The sequence below is a fragment of the Helianthus annuus genome, chromosome 14 (assembly GCF_002127325.2).
Source record: "Helianthus annuus cultivar XRQ/B chromosome 14, HanXRQr2.0-SUNRISE, whole genome shotgun sequence".
NCBI lineage: Eukaryota > Viridiplantae > Streptophyta > Magnoliopsida > Asterales > Asteraceae > Helianthus > Helianthus annuus.
Genome location: NC_035446.2, coordinates 160,405,105 through 160,427,442, shown reverse-complemented (window position 1 = coordinate 160,427,442; position 22,338 = coordinate 160,405,105). Strand labels below are relative to the sequence as shown.

Below are 22,338 nucleotides of genomic sequence, written 5' to 3'. Positions count from 1 at the left end.
TGCCGCGTTGCGGCGAACGTGTTTTGTTGTTTAGTCTGTATTTACATGTGTTTTGAAATCACTACGAGCGCGTTGCACACAGAAACTGCTGACAAGAATAAAAAGAAAATATAGAAAAAAACACTAAAAGATAACCAAAAGAAAATCAACTAAAAAAGTTGTATGGTAATAATGTTGTTCGTATGAAACCTATGGTTAGAGATGAGCAAATGATACTGGGTACCTGTACCGAATTTCCCGAACCGAAAGATCTTAAGTACCAATTCGGTACGACTTTTGGCGTTCCTGGTACCGGTTCGCTACTATTTTTTACATTCATATACCGGTACCGTAACTGGCATTTTCTGTACCAGTACCAATTCGGTATTGGTTGGCACCAAGCTCATCCCTACCCCTGAAACTAAAAAAAGAAATCATTAAAAGTTGAAGAAATCAACAAAAAAAGTTGCATGATACCGTTGTTGTTCGTACGACACCCGTGATCAGGGATGAGCAAATGGTACCGGGTAGCAGTACCGAATTTCCCGAAATAAAAGATTTTCAATATCAATTCGATACCGACTTTTGGTGTTTTCTGTACCAGGCTGGTGTCGGTTTTTACCTTTATGTACCGATAACCGTACTGGTATTTTCAATACCAGTACCGGTTGACACAAGCTTATCTAACTTAAAAAGTAAAAAAGATAATTAAAGTATTAAAAAAACACTGTATATATTATCATAATCTTATCCAGTTTTGTATTGTTCAAAACATCCGTTTTTTAATATATAGGGTAATATGCTTAGCCAACTTCACAGTTCACAATCTTTATTAAATCCTAATTTGAAATGTAATATATAAGGCATAAGGTATAGTTTAATCCTCTTAACTTCATCTAATTGTTACATCGTTCATTTTTCCTCATCTTACTTAGTCACATTTCAAGGAAATAGTTTAATCTTGTTAACTTCATCCAACCACTACTTTTTAGTGGTTTTTTGTTTAAAAAGAAAATAGTAATTAATTCAATCTCTTAACATTCGGTTAACATGTTAACAAATACTCTTTTTAACGCCCTTTAACACAAAGAGAGAGTGATATACAATACAAGGTAACAGTGGCGGATCTCTAAAATTCAGGGGTATCCCAATTTTTTTAAGGGATATTTGTATAAAACAAGAAAATAAAATTTACACTACGGAGGTTAACATGCCATCCGTGTCACTGTTAACACCCCAAATGTTAAGATACACCCCATGACCTAAGATCACACCTAAATATATACTATAGCCCTATCGAGTTTCATACATCAAACTTGTGATATAAATCCCAAACCTAACCATCCGCTACGTTTTAAAACCCTTTAAGACAATTAACCATGAAACCAAACCGATAACTTTGAAAACCACTCGTGTTACACGAATTTTACATCTGCTTAAAAATAATTTAAGAATTGAAAGAAAATAGTGGTGAATAATAGAGTTGGTGAGAGGCCGACATTTTAGATTTCACCAACCCAACCCATCCCCAACTTCTACTATAAATACTCTTCACTCCCCTTCACTCTTTCTTCGCCTCGCCCCTCAGATCTTGCATCCATTATCATCTCCTCATCATAAATCCCCGTCCTTCTTCTTCTACAATGGCAGAATATGAAGGAGTCTTGTTGGGTATGGGTAACCCCCTTCTCGACATTTCAGCCGTTGTTGACGAAGGTTTCCTCACCAAGTAAACCCCCTTTCTCTTTCATGCTTTAACTGATGTGATTGTTTAGATCTGACTTCATACTCTTTTGATCTAGATTTAGTATTGTTGTTTTGTTTATCTTTAGTACAGATCTGACCTTTTCTTTTATTAAGTTAGTTTGCTTTGCTTTGATTGTACTGTCAGTTAGGGTTTTAGATCTAGGGTTCGTAAGCTTTTGAGAATAATGTAGCAGCATATATAGGAGTTGCAAGTAGCTTAATTTAAGTTTAAGTAACAGAACTTAGCTTATTTTGGATTCAATTATTATATTGTTTTTAGATTTCATATGCTATGTTTTTTTTATTGTTGTTTTCTTGATTTTTGTATCTAACTGTATTATATGGGTTTGGATCTTGATTCTTTGATAAAAATCAACAATATTTGGCTTAGATGTAGCATGCTTTCATGGTATTTTTATTGCCTGATCCAATAGTTACTGTACATACACCTTTGATTATTTATTTTTTTTGTTTGTTTATTTTTTTTGTTACCACTAGAGGTATTTTGAGCTAATGTTACATGTATGTATGAGAAAGATAATCTATATGGATGTTAAACGATTTCGATTATCAATATTGAATATCAACTGTTGGTTTGTGATCTCGTTTGAGGAGTGGTATCGATTATTCTCTAACCTCTTATTTTTTGAAAATTTAGATATGATATCAAGTTGAACAATGCTATCCTTGCTGAAGACAAGCATTTGCCCATGTAAGTGTTCTTCACCCTAATCAATCACATCGGCAACATTTTCTTATTGCATTATAGAATTTATCCGGATTAAGATTAACATATTAATGTTTTATAATACATCATAAATTAGGGATAATCATCTTGAGTTATCAGGGCATGGTATATAATGGCATGCTTGATCATATCTTTCTTGTAACACCCTAACAAGGGTTTACAAGGATCTAGCAGTTTAAGATCACATGCTGCATTATATTGTTATGTTATTGATTATAATGATCTTGTTTTGGTTTGGCTTCTTTTTAGGTATGAAGAAATGTCTTCCAAATACACTGTAGAGTACATTGCTGGAGGTGCTACTCAAAACTCAATCCGAGTTGCCCAAGTAAGTAGTTGAATGATTTTTTTTTTTCATTTTAATCTATGTAAGTGAAAATACGGATTACCCTTTTTATGTTGGTTCTCAGTGGATGCTTCAAATCCCTGGTGCAACGAGTTATATGGGCTGTGTTGGAAAGGACAAGTATGGTGAGGAGATGGCAAAGAACTCAAAAAGTGCTGGTGTTAATGTATTAATCTTCTTTCTTTTTTTCCGTTTGGAGTTATATGGGCGGTGTTTGGATTTGTGTTTTTAGTGTTTGGTAAAAAACTTTGGTTTCTGATTATCTGTTAATTTAGGGGTCAAGTATTTTTGTATTAGAACTTTCATACTGTTTAAACATCCAAACTTACTTTACTACTTTTCGTTTTGTTACAACTGATAATCTGATCATGATTATTCAAATCACGTAATTACTTTCAAAACACACATCCAAACACACAGTACTGTTTTACTTATGTAGTTATGTATGAAATTCATTTTTCTTAATGACGCTGTTATTTAGGTGCACTATTATGAGGATGAAACCGCACCAACCGGTACATGTGCTGTCTGTGTTGTTGGTGGCGAGAGGTTAGTAAATCAATTTTCATCTCCAAACATGTTTCTCAACTTTACACAGTATTCATGTTAATTTGGAAACATTTTCAACGCAAAAGTGTTTGCTTCCTCCTTTTTTTGAAAGATGCAGTGATGCATAAATATTATAATCAAACCGGAATATATCTTTGTAATAGTAATTTAACAAAGATTCTTGCTTTTATCAGGTCTCTTATTGCCAACCTGTCTGCTGCCAACTGCTACAAGTCAGAGCACTTAAAGCGTCCAGAGAACTGGGCACTCGGTACTGATTCCCGACTCCATTTTTTTAAATATTTCTGTGTCTCCATACATTTTTCTGTTTGCTAAGATAACTGATTTTTGACAGTTGAAAAGGCCAAGTACATCTATATTGCTGGATTTTTCCTTACGGTGTCTCCTGAATCAATTCAGCTTGTAGCTGAGCATGCTGCTGCGACAAACAAGGTAATTAATTATATATATATATATATATTTGTTAAACCTGTTGGATTGCAAATGGAAACCGCTACCCTCAAACCAAACAGCCCCTAAGTTTTATTTTTGTTTTTGACTTTCTTAAAACCTGTAGGTTTTCACAATGAACCTATCTGCTCCATTCATCTGTGAGTTCTTCAAGGATGTTCAAGAGAAAGCCTTACCGTGAGTTAAATCTGTTGCTTGATCAAGTTTTTTTAACCACACATAGAAACTTTCTTATTTCATTTTGTATTAAATAACAATGCAGGTATGTGGATTATGTTTTTGGAAATGAAACCGAAGCAAGAACCTTCTCAAAGGTTCATGGCTGGGAGGTAAGAACTTGTCGGTGATTAAACATGATAAGTAACTGTATACGATTAAAAAACGCTAAAAACACAAAATTTTTCGCCTTTCAGACCGATAACGTGGAGGAGATCGCAATCAAGATCTCTCAATTGCCTAAAGCATCCGGGACCCACAAGAGGATTACCGTGATCACTCAGGGTGCTGATCCTGTTGTGGTTGCTCAGGATGGGAAAGTTACGACATATCCCGTCATCTACTTGCCAAAGGAGAAACTCGTTGACACCAACGGAGCAGGTCTGTACAATTTTATATCTATCATACATCTTTGGTGAGCAAATAGAAAATAAACATATTGATTATATGTATGTGTAATTTGTATACAGGTGATGCATTTGTTGGAGGTTTCTTGTCTCAGTTGGTTCTTGAGAAGCCAATTGAGGAATGCGTGAGAGCCGGGTGCTACGCATCCAACGTGATCATCCAAAGATCAGGCTGCACCTACCCCGAGAAGCCAGAATTTAAGTAGATTTTTAGAATTTATCCCCCAGTGGAAGGTGGTTGGGCCAATTTTCTTGTGCCGGTTTCTATTGGGGTCTTCTATCTATATTGTTGTGCTACTTTGCATTGTTATTTGCCTCCTAAACCAAATTAGCTGGTGAAAGTTGAGGTTTACTATACCTGTTTACTTTACTTTTGCTTCCGTTTGATTTCAGTTGCTGTATGTTTTTGAAGCCTGAGTTGTGTCGTTTACAGCGATGAATAAATTTTGTTGTAACCTCTTTGCTCAAGATTATCAAAGGCTGAGTGTTGATTCTGGTTTTATACATACCCTGTGATAACTTATCTACATCTTTTTGAACGCATTGTATGCGTCACATACGCCATTGCACAGTAGTAAATAGTCTGTATGTCAATAACCAATGCCCTCGCTGCCGCTCGCTCAACAACCTTCTTCCCACCACATCACACCAGCTAACGGACTTCTAGCTAGATCCGTAAACCTAAACGGGTCAAACCCGAGCTCGCTTGTAAAATACATGACAAACCGTTCAAATTTCACCATTTGAAATTTTAAATGGATATTTAGTTTTAATATAAAAACAAATGCTATTCTTAACATTCAAAGCTATTTTTTTTAAAGTTAAAAAGAGTATAAAAATAAACAATGACTTATATTCTAAAACAATATTAAAAAAAAAAAACTGTTTTATGTAGCTTTCATTTTCCCTTTTCTGGAGGGATAGAATAGAACTGGCAGATAAGCAAAAATGGGATATACATGGCGCATTTTAAGATAATCGTACTAGAGTATTCTAAAATACGCAGATGTCTTTTTTGGGGTTGACATAAAGCGGCAAGAAACCACGTTAACAACCCTCTTTCTTTCTTTCTCTCTCGTTTGGCTCCAGAGGTTGCACTTGCATCCCATTAAACTTACAGGTTTTACCGCTCTATTCAATTCATTATCATACCTGTTTCAATAGCATCAATTTGCCCTAAATTTGTAGAAATTTGTAGATGCAGTTGTAATAATCCCATAACCAAATAAATTCTAGGGTTTCCATGGATACAAACCATACAATAACAAATCACTTGTGCCCTTTTACTCTTCGTGCTTGGTGTGTGCTGAATGATTGTATTACGGTTGTGAATTGTTAGTAGTAACTGTAATGAGGGACGTTGAGATACCTAATTGGCTCAAAGAATTGCCATTGGCACCTGTATTTTACCCAACCGGCACCGAATTCGCAGACCCGATAGCTTACATCTCCAAGATTGAGAAAAAAGCTGGTGCCTTTGGTATATGTAAAGTTATCCCACCGTTGCCGAAACCTTCGAAAAAGTATGTAGTTTCCAACCTTAACAAGTCCCTATCGAAGAGTCCGGAGTTGGGGAGTGATGTAAAACTTAATAATGCGGTAAACAATGGGGAGGTTCGGGCTGTTTTTACGACGAGGCATCAAGAATTGGGTCATGACGGTAGTAAACGGGCGAAAGAGGTTGTCGCAGGGTTGGGTCAACCGTCTCCTGTTATGGTCAATAAGCAAGTATGGCAAAGTGGGGAGGTTTATACGTTGGACCAGTTCGAATCCAAATCCAAGACGTTTGCTCGAAACCAGTTGGGTATGGTTAAAGATGTTTCTGCGTTGAGTGCAGAGTCGCTGTTCTGGAAGGCATCGTGTGAAAAACCTATATATATCGAGTATGCTAACGATGTGCCGGGTTCGGGATTTGGAGAACCCGTGTGCCCGTCTAGGTTTTTGCATAAGCGTAGGAGGAGGAGAAGGACGTTTAATAGATACAATAAAGATTGTTCTGTTGTAACGGAACTGCTAGATAATACCGGCAATTGTGACAATCAGAAAGGTGAATCTATAAGGTGTAGCCCTAGTTTGTCGGTAAATACGTTAAAGAAAGACGCCGATTCGGTGAATAATTTGTCAGACATTGAAGGGACTTCTGGATGGAAGCTTTCTAATTGTCCTTGGAATTTACAAGTAATTGCACGATCGCATGGATCTCTTACGCGTTTCATGCCAGATGATATTCCAGGTGTCACTTCTCCTATGGTATATATCGGCATGTTATTCAGCTGGTTTGCATGGCATGTTGAAGATCATGAGCTTCACAGCTTAAATTTCCTTCACATTGGCTCTCCTAAGACATGGTATGCTGTTCCTGGCGATTACGCATTTGCATTCGAGGAAGTAATTCGTTCAAAGGCTTATCGTGGTGACATAGGTCGGTTAGGTATGGAAAAAGCTTACCTTTATATATATCGTTGTGAATATTTCTTAGCTATTCGTAACGTGCTGTCATTTTTGTTAAACAGCTGCACTAACACTCTTGGGAGAAAAGACGACTCTTCTATCACCGAAAATTGTTGTAGAATCGGGTATTCCATGTTGTAGGTATGTTACTCTTGTTCAAAATCAATGTTGTTACCTCTTGCACCCCGTTTATTTACAACGCTTAACTGAAATTCTTTTTTTTTTTTTTTTTTTTTTTTTTATACATATACAGGTTAGTACAGAACCCAGGTGAATTTGTAGTGACTTTTCCGAGGGCTTACCACATAGGATTTAGCCATGGTAATTTTTTTACACATTTGTTTTTTTATAAAAACTTTTACTTAATACTTAATGATGTGTGTATATAACTATATATTATGAACTCAAATATAATTTCATGTTAAAAAAGGTTTTAATTGCGGGGAAGCCGCTAATTTTGCAACTCCACAATGGCTTTCGGTAGCAAAGGAAGCTGCAGTACGCCGAGCTGCAATGAATTTTCTTCCTATGCTTTCACATCAACAGTTGCTTTACCTACTAACAATGTCGTTTATTCCAAGGTCAGCTACGTTTATTCATTTTTTACGTAATAATAATTTATGTCTTCGTTAAACTGAAAGCGTGTAACACTTAGGGTATACTGTTCTTAAAATGTTCAAATGCCAGAGTGCCTAGATCCTTGCTCCCCGGGATACGGAGTTCTCGTTTGAAAAATCGCCAAAAAGAAGAACGTGAGCTAATGGTTAAGAAGGAATTCATTGATGATATTTTGAAGGAAAATAAGTTATTAAATAGTATTCTTCGGAGAAATTCCTCTTACCGTGCAGTTCTGTGGGATCTTGAATCACTGTCACCGTCTGTTGTTAAACAATCTGATGATGTCACCGATATTGAAGATGTTCGTATTCAGAAAGAAGATTTATATTTGGACCCCGAGACACTTGCTCATATAGAAGATGATGACATGTCGAGTGACTTCCAAATTGATTCCGGGACGTTACCGTGTGTGGCTTGTGGCGTTCTTGGTTACCCTTTTATGTCGGTTATACAGCCGTCGGCAAAGGTGGTTATTGATGATACAACTGTCACGAGTCATGGTGATAAAGGATGGAATATGTCTAACGGGTATTTAAGACCCCGAATATTTTGTTTAGAGCATGCTAGTAAAATTGAAGAGTTGTTGGACTCTACGGGTGGAGCAAAACTGCTTATAATATGCCATTCAGGTAACTTTTTTAAAAAATATTGAACGATTTGACCTTTTTACGTGACTTTTGACTTAACTCTGTTCTTGTAGATTTTCAGAAAATTAAGGTACAAGCTTCAACTATTGCGGAGCAGATTGGTAGCGCGTTCAGATATAACGAGGTTCAATTCGACGATGCAACACGGGATCATTTGGAGCTGATAAATCTTGCAATTGACAATGAGCAAGACGAGGATGAACCCGTAGAAGATTGGACGATGAAATTGAATGTTAATCTTCGTCATTCTGTTAAGCTCAGGCCTAAATTATCGACCGACAAGATACATCATGCTTTGTCTTTGACTATGGATGCATTATTTGCTGACACAACCCCCACCTCAAGCGTTGGCTCGTCTGCAAGGATTCTTAAGTGGCAGCCTACAAAATCCCGGTCAAAAAGAAAGTCAAACCGTTCAATCAAGAAATTGTCGAAGGTTGAAAAAGATGTGGAGTTCAAAGAGAAGTTGCCTGAGGCTCATATGCTTAAAAAAGAAGGGGGTCTAATTCAGTATTCACGAAGAATCTTCAAGTCAAAACCACAAGATCCGGTAACGAGTCTCAGCAAAAGTACAAATAGTTTTGTGGTAACCAAAACCGATCGTGTAACGCAGGGTAATGACGAAGATGGTTTGATGCAAGAAGGGTCTGAATTGACCAAGATGAGCGGGTCCTCTACTGATGAACGCGTGACTGATTCTAATGATACGGTAAAGAAAAATGACCAAAGTACCCCTGTTCCAGGCTCAACAAGTGGAAGTAAAAGGAAGAGAGAATTGGAGTTATTGCAAAGATACGAGCAATCCGGTTTTGACGGATTTATAAAAAGCCCATGTGAAGGATTGAGACCTAGAGGTGGTAAAGAGTTGCATAAAGGTGGGATATTTATCGACACAAAAACAATCCCCGAGAAACCCGTAAAGAAATCAAAAGCTCCCGATGTAACAGGAAAGCCCGCAAAGCAACCGAAGGCTTCTAATGTTAGAATCCCGGGAAAAAACGAACACAGGGCCCACAAGTGCAACCATGAAGGTTGCAAAAAGAGTTTCAAGACTGAAACCGAGCTAAGGTTGCATAGAAAGAACAGGTGCCCCCATGAAGGGTGTGGAAAGAAGTTCAGTTCACACAGATATGCGGTGCTGCATTTTCGGGTCCACGAGGATAGCAGGCCTCTAAAATGCACTTGGAAAGGTTGCAAGATGACATTTAAGTGGGCCTGGGCTCGGACTGAACATTTGCGGGTCCACACCGGAGAGAGACCGTACAAATGCAAGGTTGAAGGGTGCGGGCTTACCTTCAGGTTTGTTTCTGACTTTAGCCGACACAGAAGGAAAACCGGGCATATTGTAAATGTAAAGTCCTGAAATTGTTCGGTAACAATGCAGGAGCGAAGTATTATGTGCGAGTTGGTGTTTTTTTGGAAGTTTATTTCTATAGTTAGGGTTAGAATAGTAATTTGTGTAGGTAGGGACTATTATTAAATATCGAGTTAAGCTGATGCATCTAGAAGTTCAGGATTCAGATTCTTTTGTAGTTTTGTTGAATTGCTTGTGTACAATACGCATGTGTTACTACCGGTTTAATTGATCGCTGAATACCACGCGTGTCTAAACATGAGATTGAATGATGAATGCGAATCGAAATATTGAGTATACTGTCGCGTAAACAAATGATGCAGACAATCACTTAAAGTTTCAACTGTGTTATTTAAGGCTAAATAAATTCCAGGAAAAGATAATAATTTATGTGTAGTTATCCTTTCACTTTTTGCTGCAAGTCATATAATGAATTATCAGTGTATTAGTAAATATTATACGGCAGCAATACCAACTGGCCTATTAGCTCAGTTGGTTAGAGCGTCGTGCTAATAACGCGAAGGTCGCAGGTTCGAGACCTGCATGGGCCAAATTTTTCACTTTTAGGTAATTTGTTTTTGCTAGAAACATACATTGCCAAATTAACAATAAGTGCCGCCTTAAATGGTACAGCGACAGTTTTATATCATCATTATTTTACAATTTGTACAATATAATCTGTATTTTTGGTAGTAAAACTTTTTTGCATACTAAAATTTGTTTCCATTGTATGATAATATTAGATAATTATGCTTCTTCAAGCGATTGGCATAATAGTCATCTTAGTTTGGAGTTGCTTGAAATCTGATTTTGTTTTTTTCGTTTATTGTCATGTTTTTCTGATTATGTAAATTGAATGTTTTATCAACAAATTTTGGAAAACCACTTTGTGGATGATGACCTATTTTGGTTTTGAAAAATAATTACAACCAAAACTTGAGCTGAGTAGACACTTGTAAAACATGTTGAATCCACTTTGATGGACATGTGAATAATTCTCAAAATTGACACTTTTAGGGCACTAATTCTCAAATAAAAATTGTAAACAACAAGATTAAGAATCAGGAGTCCCTTGTAAGTTTTCAGCCCACAAATTTTGTAATCAAATTTAATGATTACAAAATACAATCAAATGGAAGGGCATCTTTTGTCCACGACAAAATTGCAATCAAAGAATGAATCCAATTTACTAGTTGAATTCAATTTACAAGAATCATAAATGACATCGTTGTCATTTTTTGTCATTCATTTGAATAGAAACTATACATGTTTCCATTTACTAGCACATGGTCTACATAACTTTTGTCTACGACAAATTTTGTGCACCAAATTAATGATTGCAAATAGTAATATATTTGTCATCCAAGTTATTAGATACCATTTGCAAAGTGGATCTAGTACAAAATTAATGATTACAAATAGTAATATATGTGCACCTAGATCCATTTGCGGAATGGTACTAGATCCACTTTGCAAAGGTATCTAGTAAATTGGATGACAAATATATTACTATTTGTAATCATTAATTTGGTGCACAAAATTTGTCGTAGACAAAAGTTATGTAGGCCATGTGCTAGTAAATGGAAATATGTCTAGTTTCTATTCAAATTCAAATGAATAACAAAAAATGACAACGATGTCATTTAAGATTCTTGTAAATTGAATTCAACTAGTAAATTGGATTCATTCTTTGATTGCAATTTTGTCGTGGACAAAGAATGGCCTTCCATTTGATTGTATTTTGTAATCATTAAATTTGATTACAAATTTTGTCGTAGAGCCTTGGCTAAAACAAGAATTATATATGGGTGTATTTTTTTACTAAAGCCATTATTCCTTTTGGTTCTCATAAGTTGATTAAACCAAATGTTTACAAAACTTGTAGTATCTTGTTTGATTAAAGCAAACGATTTTAGAATCGTTTGTTTTGAATTGTGGAATCAATCCTTTGAATATATAATTCATAATTTTGAATTTACAAAATTCATTAATTTGTAGTTATTACTACAATTTTTGATTGAGTAAATCATTAGTTTCGATAGTAGTTAATCGATTGTTGTTTGTATATGTTTATAAAACAGATGTTTATAAAAATGCTTAAGGAGAGATCATTGTAAATATTTTATTAGTTAGAATAAAACATACCTTTCTTCCTTATCCGGCTAAGTAAATCTTTAAGATGGACTTGTGAATAATTCTCAAAATTTACAATTTTAGGCCACTAATTCTCAAATAAAAATTGTAAACAACAAAATTAAGAATCATGAGTCCCTTGTAAGTTTTCAGCCCACAAATTTCTCCCCTTAGATCACATCACATGGTCTCTTCAACAAGACTTCTTTCCCATTGAAACACACCTGACTTTTCTAAATCTAAATCTGAAAGGAAGTGCGAAAGCGACGACTTCGAGCCAAGAACCTTCGAAACCACCATTAAAACACTTTGGCATGCTTGAACCTCATCTACAGAACAACTCTCGGTTGCAGGATCCTTCCATGGCTCCTCAAATGACCTGTTCAGAATAACTATTTGTTAAAACCGTAAAATTTAAAGCTAAAGATTTACGGCGCACAAAGGGGTGAGAATGTTACCATCTCCACAAATGATCAGCTTCAGTGGGGCAGCGTATTCTCGATAGCAAAGACGTCAAATTACCTCCTTCAACAGGCAATGCATCTGCTCCAGCACGAAAAAGTACAACAATTTTTAAAAATTTTAAAAATACAAGTAGCCATAGCCATAACTATAACAAATTAAAAAAGAGTAAATTACAAAAATCGTCGTTTATGTATGACACTTATTGCAAACTGTGTCCTTTATCTTCAATAATTACAGAAAACGTACTCGATGTTTGCAAACCCTTGTAAGTTAAGTCCTTTAGCCCTAACTCAGTTAATTTTTTGTGGTTAATCTGACCAAATGGACCCCACATGAGGGTATTTTGGTCATTTTACTCTCATGTGGGGTCCATTTGGTAAGATGTAACCACAAAAATACCCTCATGTAAGGTCCATTTGGTCAGATTTAACCACAAAAATTAACTGAGTTATGGCTAAAGGACATAACTTGCAAGGGTTTGCAAACATCAAGTACGTTTCTGTAATTATTGAAGACAAAGGACACAATTTGCAATAAGTGACATACATAAAGGACGATTTTTGTAATTTACTCATTAAAAAAACAGTAAATAAGATGAGCATACCTGTGTGTGAGGGATCAGAAAAGAGTAGCAAACAAAGTGAACTAGCAACCGATGTAAACACGCCACACTTTTCCCCGAGAATCTGGTGAAGATAATAGATAGCGGCAGCTAATAGCTCATCTGAGTCAGATGCAACCCGATTTACCGACCGTTCTGCTTCCAGAAAAGATTGTAATGTATCTGGAAACGATTGCTGTGAAGGAATTGCTAATATTACAGAAGCAGTCAACCATCGTAAAAGCTTTGATATCAACGATTCAGCGGTTTGTTCATCTGATCCTTTAGATCGCAGTGCAACGCAAACCATCCAAAGTACAAACTTTTTAAGCTTTTCTCGGTCCTGGAAAACCATACACGACTTCAGTATAGCTCAACAAAATAATATGATTAATCTAGAAACACAAGGTTACAGTAAAAAAGTAAAAACATGATAAATTACCATAGTGAGTAACGCCGGTTGTGGAGTGCTCATTAGTATAACTTTAAGTCCTAATTCCGCGTTACAATTTACATCAACGGCTTTCGACAATTCAAATAGACCTTCAACCGAAAAGGTGAAATGCGGTTGAAGCACGTCTCGCTTTTGTGATATTTCTAATGTTGAAGAAACTAATTCCAAAACGGAATCGAACAAGTGAATTTCTTTCACCAGCTCTATGTTTTCAACAAATAACGCATATAAACGACATGAAATTTGTGTCAGCTGCTCCAAAGAACGTGCTTCTAACCATTGACTTGTGTTCCTTGAGGTGACAACATTGTTTATTACCTACATCGAACAACATAAGTTAGAAGTAGAACGACATTCCTTAATAATATATAACACTAGACATGAAATAATAAAGTTGTTACCTCTAGAATTACTGCAAGTTGGGACGTACTTCCAGTGAAGGTTGAAATAAGAGACGACAACCATGATATTACGCCACAGTGTTCGATCAAATATCTAGACGTCTTATCAAACTTCATCGATTTCTTCACAATCTGCAGCACAAAGTGGCACCGGTATCTGATTTATAACAATTTATAAGATAACGTAAACAGAAATCCGTAGCTAATATCTTACCTGAAGGATCAACTCCCGTGATTCATTATCCGAAAGAGGACTACTATAAAAACTTAGCAGTTTCTCGAAAATTGAGCTCCTGACGTAAATCTGAGCATCGTCTTCTAAATTAAGACCGGAATATAGTAAGCGAAGGATCCATATCCTTTCTGATTTAAAATTAACTGAATTACTCCAAAAGAATTCATCAAAGAACGATATCGTCTGCAAGATAATTAAGACGACGCGTAAGTTGGTAAATAAAAATTAATATAAATAAGAAAGAAGGCAACAACTGAAGGTTTCAGGTTCTAACCTTGGTTTTCATAGGGGAGTGCAAAAGAATTTTACTTATAGATTTGTAATTATCATTTGACGGATCCAATAGTAATACGGAAGCCTCTGCAGCGAATAACGCATGTACGGAGGGAATCCTCTGCCATGCCTCGGGTATACCATTTTGCACGTGTGTCAGCAATGACCGAAGTCGGTTGACTTCTTTTTTCTTTTGACTTATCTGACAAGATAAGATAACCACCGTAATTACTTTAATAAAAACTAATATGAAGTAATGAACAGATATCGGGAATGATTGAAGTTGACTAAAATTACTTAACTAACCTTTGATGCCTTCTCCGAGAATTCTACCAGCACCTTGTATCCTATTTTTCTGATATCATCATCGGGTGAGGATAAACTAACAAACGCAACGGCAAGCAGACCTAAACTCGCGTATTCAACAGGTTCGATGTAATTCATTGACAAACCGTGTAATGACATCCGCAAGATGAAAGCCGGATCGTATATCTCACTCACATTTCCAGCACTATCATCTGAAAGCTTGATAGACGATAAAGCTCCTGATTTCATGTGTCTGTCATACGGAAAATGAAGAACTGTAGCTGCACATTTTCTCGGGTCAACCGGAAGGTTTTCTCTGAACTGACTCCTGCGTTTTTCACGTTCATCCACGTCATCAACAGAAAACTCTTGTTCCCGCTTCCGTACTTTTCTAACTCTTGCGGCAGCAGTACCCCACAGAAAATCCACGTCAGCAATATAACTAGAGTTCAGTTCATCGATACTTTCGAGCTCTTGTATGATCTTATAAATTTCCAAGTCCTTTTCACTTACGGTAGCCTCATAAGAAGACAGAAGTAAGAACACCAATTCTCTAGCGTTTATACTGGAATCTTCTTCTAAATCAACGCTACCCGTCTGAGCCCTAAACCGGCACAACAACCCGAGCAATTTAATAATTTCCAGTTGCTTGTTGTACAGCTCGGATGTGTGTGATTTGTTGACTTTAGCGAAAGTGAGTGATCGCAGAATACTGGACATGGGTCGAAAAATGATACCAAATTGTAACGAACTCGAAGAGTTATACGCAGATTGAATGGTGGATTCGAATTGGGAATGAGATAACAGCAGCTGAAGAATTTGAACATGCAACGATTTATCTTTTTCTTCAAACGCTAATATATTTCGAAACATGTTGAATGTTGCAGGATCTTCGAATCTGTGAAGGAGACACGATCGTGCCATCTGTTCGAGGTTAATAGAAGAACTTGATTCGGTTTTAGAATTCTTATTATGCATCTCGGTTATAACTTCAACGTGCATTCTCAAAATGAAGCTTTCAAAAAGCCTGAACAATGAATATTTTGTGTCATTAACTTCTGATTGAGAATTTGACTTTATCGGAAACTTTCGGACAATTAAGATCCATGTGGACGTCAATGAATTTACGAATGTTACACTTCTTACGTATTCTTTGTTAGATATACCTTCCGAAGACGAAAATAACATCATCTTGCAAAGAAGTACCTTTGTGACTGCTTTCATAATAAGGTTCAAAGATTCATCAATGGAGTAACGATCAATCTCAGAAGCACTACATTCGAGAAGATTATCAGTCCCCGACGGAATAACCGAATCAACTAACTTTAATCGTTTGCTTCGTTTAACGGGCCCATTTGACGCAAGATGAAGCTTCATGACATCAAGCGACTTCCCGAGAAGACTGTTGTTGAAAAGGTCGAAAACCTCTTCCAACGTTGAAAGCGCGTATTTGTCGAGATTTATTTGAAATATATCTCTAGAAACAAAATTCTTCCAATTAGAAAACCCGTTGTATAATATTTCCCAATACGAAGAACGTATGTTTTTAACATGCTTGTCACACTTCTCCCCGTACCTCATGGAGATTAAATTCAAGAACGATAACGCAGTCGGCAAAAGCAAAATCATTAAATCTTCATCACATTTGCGAACTTCGGATTCGTTCACGATCTTCATAAATCGGTACCCAAAGAAAGATAAATGGAGGAGACTCGATTCAGTTAAATGAAACGATATTTGAGTCCGAACCATGCTTGTTTTTTCAAAGCAATTTGAAAGCAAACTCACGGGTGTACTTGCTATTACGCGTGTCATCGCCATGTGATTTAAAAGAGATTGAAGAGTTTGACTTTCACCCTTAAATTTACTTGCAATCTTAACCGCTTTCAGCAAGCAAAGATCTGCAACGACTAAATCATAATCAGAGGCGATTTTAACTATGTGAATATACACCTTCTCAAACAGAGCAACGTCAAATTCTTGTATGCCGCTAAACAGCAACAAGAAATCAAATGCAAAACCGGCAATGTTTAATCCAACGGATAGAGTGGAGACTTTGTAAGATTCAAGAACGGAAGATTCTTTAACGTTAATTCTGCAAAACATCCAATTTACCAATTCAAGCAGTTCACGAGGGGATACGAATTGGATTAGAGTGTAAAACGAAAATAACGTTGGGATTAGATGCAACGAATCTTTGGATTCTACGAACTTATCAAACCTGTTCTTTAGCATCAAAACCAACTTCCGAAGGAGGCGTGTAACACCCTTATTCACATCATTGTTAAAGGAGAACTGGTTGGAAAATATTTCTAGTACTAGTAAGATATGATAATCCGTTATATGAATTCCTTCTCGTGCCAACTGAAGAAAACTATCAGTCGGTTGGTCAAGAATGTTGGCGTTTAGTTCCTTGTTAACAGATAACGGACTTTCTACAGCACCTATTACCGCAGGATGGCAAAAAATGGTTTCGGCAATTTCTTGGGCGTAATGATTGGCAGACACGTGTGCCAACATGCTCTTTATGAGAGCAAAACAGATTTCGGAAATCTGTACGTATTTTTCAACTGGTTCGTTATGGTAGGATGATCGTATGTGATGAAACCAAAAAAACACATGGCGGAAAGAGCAAACAAAATTATTGGAAATCTCTTGCGACAGCTTGTCCAACAGTAAGTCTTGAAGCTTTGATGACTCGGATAAATACGGGCTTTCGATGCTTATGACAGCTGGCAATAGTACATAAAACGGAGCCCAATCAATTCGTTCTAAACCCGCAAATGAAAACTCAGGCCATGACTTGAAAACATTGTTGAGAAAATTTCTTTCGAGAAAACAGATAGACGATAGGATAGAAAACGGAACTCCGTCCAGCTTATGTGAAACCGATACAACTGCTGGGAAATGCTGCAATATTACGTCAGGTGAAGCGCATAACATAGACGATGAAAAATCCATTGTTATCCCTGTATCGTGCTCACTCTCTGCTAGACTCGTTACTTCGTTAAGAAGATTTACGAAAGAGTCATCGTGAATGCCTGTTTTTCTACCAACTGAAGAAAGCATACTGATTCCTTTATCTGTGATACTAGTTGAAAAAAGCAACAAACTTTTTAACGGCCTCCACTCACATAGATCGCTATTTATATCCTTGAGTCGTTCGGATAACGAAAGGCGTATTAGAGAAGATAGCAATCCAGCCTCCGCCTACAGAAATCAGATCTTACTAACCATATGTGCGTAAATAATTAAGAGAATAAAAACACGGGAGACTAAAAACCAACATACCTGAGTTTGCAAGAGGTATATCAAGGTGCTGCTTACGTATATTGATATCATTGATTTCTCGGATAAACTAAACGTCCCGGAATCGGAACCGAGCAACCGTAGGCACTTTTCAAGAACACAAACGAATAGAGGACTGAACCTAGGATAAACATCTGACAAAAACATATGATAGAACAGTTACAGTTACGAACAAGATTTGTAAAAGCTATGTGAAATAATAAACGAAACAAAAAAGTCACCTTTAGTGGTTTCCAACTGGCGGATTTGAGATCTGACAAGATCCCAATATTTAAATAAATTGTTTCCAACTGTAGATACAACATCACAGAAAAACGAAATGACAACAGACGACAAATTCTGGACGGTTCCGCCCCTCTCAGTTGCATTATTGGCAGTGAACCCAGGAAGAAATAAAAACCATGCACCGATTTCGGTTGCGTTATTGTCAAACGCTCCACTGCTTAGCATGGCTGCTTGTGCCAGCACATAAGCTTGATCTTTTATATCTTTGACGGGTGAATGTACAACCAGATTAATGAAATGCATTAGATGTTTGTACATCAGTGGTGGGTATCTCATACGCATATCTTGCTTTGAAGACCAACCGATGTGTTCGACTAATAGTGACAATAACGATTGTTGCAGAATGGTTGGTAATGATAAAGCGTTGTTAGGTAGAAGCTTAAAGAAATCAAATGACCCTTCTAGAACAGATGGAATCGTCCGCTACAATAAAAACATCCATATGTCAGAAACCAATACTATAACAAGCGAATCCATATAGGTTAATGAAAGAGTAAAATGCCATTTTCGTCCCTGATGTTAGGCCAGTTTTACGACTTTCGTCCAAATATTTGTTTTTCCACATCTGGATCCAAAAGGTTTGAAATCTTGCCATTTTCATCTGACTCGTTAACTCCATCTATTTTTCTCTGTTAAGTCAGGGGTATTTCCATCTTTTTTGTTAACTTAAAGGGCAATTCGGTGTTTTTAACTTTGTGTACAAGCATTTAGCATAATGTACAAGTATTCAAATTACCCTTAACAGAGAAAAAAGACGAAAATACCCCTGACTTAACGGAGAAAAGGAGTTAATGAGCCGGATGAAAATGGCAAGATTTCAAACATTTTGGATCTAGATGCGGAAAAACAAACCTTTGGACGAAAGTCGCAAAACTGGCCAAACCTCAGGGACGAAAATGACATCTTACTCGTTAATAAAATTAGAACTTACATGATAAACTTTGAGCGCGTCAAGCAACTTAGTGTAGAAATATAACTCTTCATCCTCTGCAACGATGTTTATGTTGTTGTTTTCATGTGATTTCCAGAGTTCTATGATTAGTGTAGAATTATCATTTAGATTATCAGGCTCGGACACATCATCCTCTTCCTGTATTCTTCCGTTAGTGTCGGTGGAAGAACTAATACCACCGACAAGAATATCGGTTTCCTCGTTTAAATCGGATGTTTTCAACTTTTTATTACGAGAACTAGGTTCAAGTAAAACAGCTGCATCTGCATTTCTCTTTGAACTTTTTTCGTCACCCTTGTAGCGGTTATTAAGGGATGAAATTAACGACAACAAAACCTGATGATCGGGAAGCAATAATTGCACTTCATTCTGAATATCGTTCTTAAGAGACACCCATTTACACCCAATTTGCTTGCTAGATTTGGATCTTTGGATTAAAGCAGAAAACAGAGAATCTAATAACTTCAATGCCTCTAAAACAAGCCGTAATGTCCCGTGTTGTATATGAGATTCCGAGTGAAGTAACCCTTTATTCATTACTATTCTATTAAACGGGCGTGGGCCTATGCACTTAATTATACTTTGTACGTCAGAGCTGTTGATTAATGACGGTAATCCTGGCTGAGAATCAAGAAAATCAAACGACAAACCTGCATTCACTGAAGCGATCAAGTTTGCAGCCAATGAAACAGCAGCAAACCTGCAAGTACTTCAGTATACTATAATTACAATAATAAGACGACAGTCATGACAACAGGCCTGTAAACGAACCGAACGTTCATGAACTGTTAAGCGAGAAATTCGTTTATGTTCGTTTATTTAAATAAACAAACGAACACGAACAAATTTTTTTGTTCATTTAATTAAACGAACGAACATGAACACACGTTTTGTTCATTCATTTATGTTCGTGAATGTCCGTTTATGTTCTTTTAAATTTTAATAAATACATAAATAGTTACAGTTATATAAATATAAACATTAAACGGGATTTCTAACTACTTAAATAAAAAAACTAATTAGTAACTGGGCTTCCTAGTAATAAAAAGTGGGCTTTCGAATTGAGCTTATCTTAATTAATCACTAATTTATATACAAAACTACTTTATGATCGTTTATGTTTGGTCAATTATGTTAATCTGTGTTCGTTATGTTTATTAAGTTATGTTCGTATAGGTTTGTTTGTTTATGTTCATTTACGTTCGTGAACTATTCGTTTAGGTTTTAAACAAACGAACATAAACGAACACGAACATGCTCATTTTCTTAATGAACCAACATGAACGAAAAAATGTGCTCGATTATATTTCGTGTTCGGTTAAAGTTAAATGAAAAAACATGAACATGCTCGCATTCGTGTTCACTCAGTTCGTTTACAGGCCTAACGACACATATACACATGCACAAATAGAGTAAAAAATGATTGTAACCAGGATGTATGATCTTCAAGGTTGTACGGAAACTCATCCAGGTAAGCGGAACCAAATGCCGGCCTTCCACGTACAATCGCTAATAGTAAATCCCGATGAAATTCGATTTCCGTAGCTTTGAGTTTCTTCATAACACCCAAAAGTCGTGTCGAGTTACCCTTTAACGGAAAAGGTGTTGCCTTTGAATCCGGCATCAACCCGTTTGATGGGTCAGTACATACCGTAAACAAAACCTTCTGTGCCACCTCAGCAGAATCTCCACCGTCATCTCTTCCGGAAATGTTAACCAATTGTTCCAAGGTAACACTCCCGAATAAAACACTCCTAAGAGCCACCGGCACCAAAGATTCCGGAACAAGGACCTTATCTCGTAATGTAGATAGAACATAGGCAACGGTCTCTTCTTCATCACTACCGAGCCCACGAAGAACACCGGAAAACATCTCTTTCTGCTGCAGCACCCACCGTAACAATCGAGGATCCCCAATCTCCAAAAACGACATAGCAAATCGAACATACGACCTCCTAGTTGAGACCTTTCGTTTTATCATTTCGCCGCTTTTCCTCCTTTTATCATACTCCGCCAGCTTCAAGAAATTCGGTAGTTTAAAATCGAAACTCTTGGCAACATCCGAAGCCAATCCGGAACCCCGTCTCACAATCGAAGCCATCAGCAACAACGCAGCGTTTTTACCTTTGTTCTCTTTACTATTCAACTCCTTGTAAACATCTCCTAACTTTTCTTCCAGAATCAAACGAGCAAACTTATCTAACGCCCGACTAATCGGAAGCCTAGCCACATCGCTGAGTTTATAAACACCATCTTTATGACTCAAAATAACGTTAATCAACGACATTATGTAAGACAAACCAGGCTTCGATTGTCGTAAATTCCATGCTTGTAGAAGCTCGGAACAATTGGAAGAAGAAAGCACATATTGCCGTAACAGTTCACCCCCTTCTTCGCCTCTTAAGAGCTTCATAAACTCTTTTGACGCTTCTGCGCATAATTGAAGATCGATTGAGGTGAGGTTACGTAATAGCTCTCTTAATTTAGCTTCGTGAGACACTTTGAGTGAAAAATTAGGGATTTGTTTGCTCTCCGGATTCATAACTTGATCGGTTTCCATACCTGCAAAGAAATAAAACGTCAGACAAAGTTTAAATTCAAGTAGGTTCACTCAATTCATATCAATATCATATGGTTTCTGAATCAAAACCCTAAGTTGCTTCATTCAGCCAAAAACCCTAAATAGAATCCAAAATTGTATACTACACAAAAGTATGCAAGCACTTGCTAAGGTTCCGTTGTGAAAAAAGTCAATAGAGAAAGCAATCAAACTCAGCAGTTAATTGAGAGCAAGCAAAGAGAAAACTTACGAGTTTGTTTGCACACAACAACGTGATTATAGAAATCCTAAGTGTTATATAAAGTGTCGTCAATCGAGATATTGCCTGTAGTATGTAATAGATTTCCGGTTGGCGACGGTGGCCGTCGATGGTGGCGGCGATTCGTGGGGTTTAGGGAGGGTTTAGCGGAAAACGGAGGGTTTGCGGCTATACAACCAACAAACTTTCTTTTTAACGTCCGTCAATGTTTAGTTAATTTTATAAATCTTAGATCCGTTTGGTATGGGGTAATGGAATGGACGAAGGAATGAAATGGACGAGGTAATGCAATTGATCATTACCATGTTTGGTATGAGGTAATGGAATAGACGAAAGAATAGAATTGACGAGCTAATGGAATGGACAAGGGAATGCAATGGATCATTACCATTCCATGTCTTGTTTGGTTACCAAATGTGAATGTAATGAATTATTATTGTGTACTAGTTTAAGATCCCGTGAATTTCACGGGTTACACAAAGTCAATTATATAATTTATAAGTGTGTAAATAAAATTTTGAAATGAAAGAAATATATAATACATGCTATTTCATTATGTTATGTACGAATGTA

The 22,338-nt window shown here is 36.8% G+C and overlaps 3 protein-coding genes and 1 non-coding gene across 5 annotated transcripts; 3 read left to right on the top strand and 1 right to left on the bottom strand.

The window, feature by feature from the left end:
* The first annotated feature begins 1,519 nt into the window (after nt 1–1,519).
* LOC110904653 (adenosine kinase 2) lies at nt 1,520–4,966 on the top strand. Its single transcript, XM_022150498.2, has 11 exons — nt 1,520–1,708; nt 2,384–2,437; nt 2,723–2,801; nt 2,884–2,985; nt 3,301–3,368; nt 3,563–3,639; nt 3,724–3,821; nt 3,946–4,016; nt 4,102–4,168; nt 4,253–4,436; nt 4,526–4,966. Exons 1-11 carry the CDS (start codon nt 1,623–1,625, stop codon nt 4,666–4,668), a joined length of 1,029 nt encoding a protein of 342 aa, XP_022006190.1. The 5' UTR covers nt 1,520–1,622; the 3' UTR covers nt 4,669–4,966.
* Nucleotides 4,967–5,384: 418 nt separating this feature from the next.
* Nucleotides 5,385–9,826, top strand: LOC110904651 (probable lysine-specific demethylase ELF6). Its single transcript, XM_022150497.2, has 6 exons — nt 5,385–6,893; nt 6,976–7,054; nt 7,167–7,234; nt 7,344–7,494; nt 7,601–8,160; nt 8,232–9,826. Exons 1-6 carry the CDS (start codon nt 5,813–5,815, stop codon nt 9,539–9,541), a joined length of 3,249 nt encoding a protein of 1,082 aa, XP_022006189.1. The 5' UTR covers nt 5,385–5,812; the 3' UTR covers nt 9,542–9,826.
* A 183-nt stretch (nt 9,827–10,009) lies between these two features.
* On the top strand, nt 10,010–10,083 carry TRNAI-AAU. The gene has a single exon. It is a non-coding gene; the product is annotated as a tRNA-Ile (tRNA).
* A 1,612-nt stretch (nt 10,084–11,695) lies between these two features.
* Nucleotides 11,696–21,938, bottom strand: LOC110904650. Of its 2 annotated transcripts, XM_022150495.2 has the most exons (13): nt 21,757–21,938; nt 20,377–21,508; nt 18,926–19,646; nt 17,931–18,417; nt 17,692–17,843; nt 14,401–17,610; nt 14,096–14,296; nt 13,801–14,004; nt 13,587–13,718; nt 13,174–13,503; nt 12,735–13,074; nt 12,124–12,208; nt 11,696–12,044 (listed from the first exon to the last, which is right to left on the bottom strand). In XM_022150495.2, exons 2-13 carry the CDS (start codon nt 21,504–21,506, stop codon nt 11,846–11,848), a joined length of 7,191 nt encoding a protein of 2,396 aa, XP_022006187.1. In that variant the 5' UTR covers nt 21,507–21,508; nt 21,757–21,938; the 3' UTR covers nt 11,696–11,845. The 2 variants fall into 2 exon arrangements, with proteins under 2 accessions (XP_022006187.1, XP_022006188.1); XM_022150496.2 differs by lacking the exon at nt 21,757–21,938 and having other exon boundaries at nt 18,926–19,605; nt 20,377–20,557.
* Nucleotides 21,939–22,338: the final 400 nt, after the last annotated feature.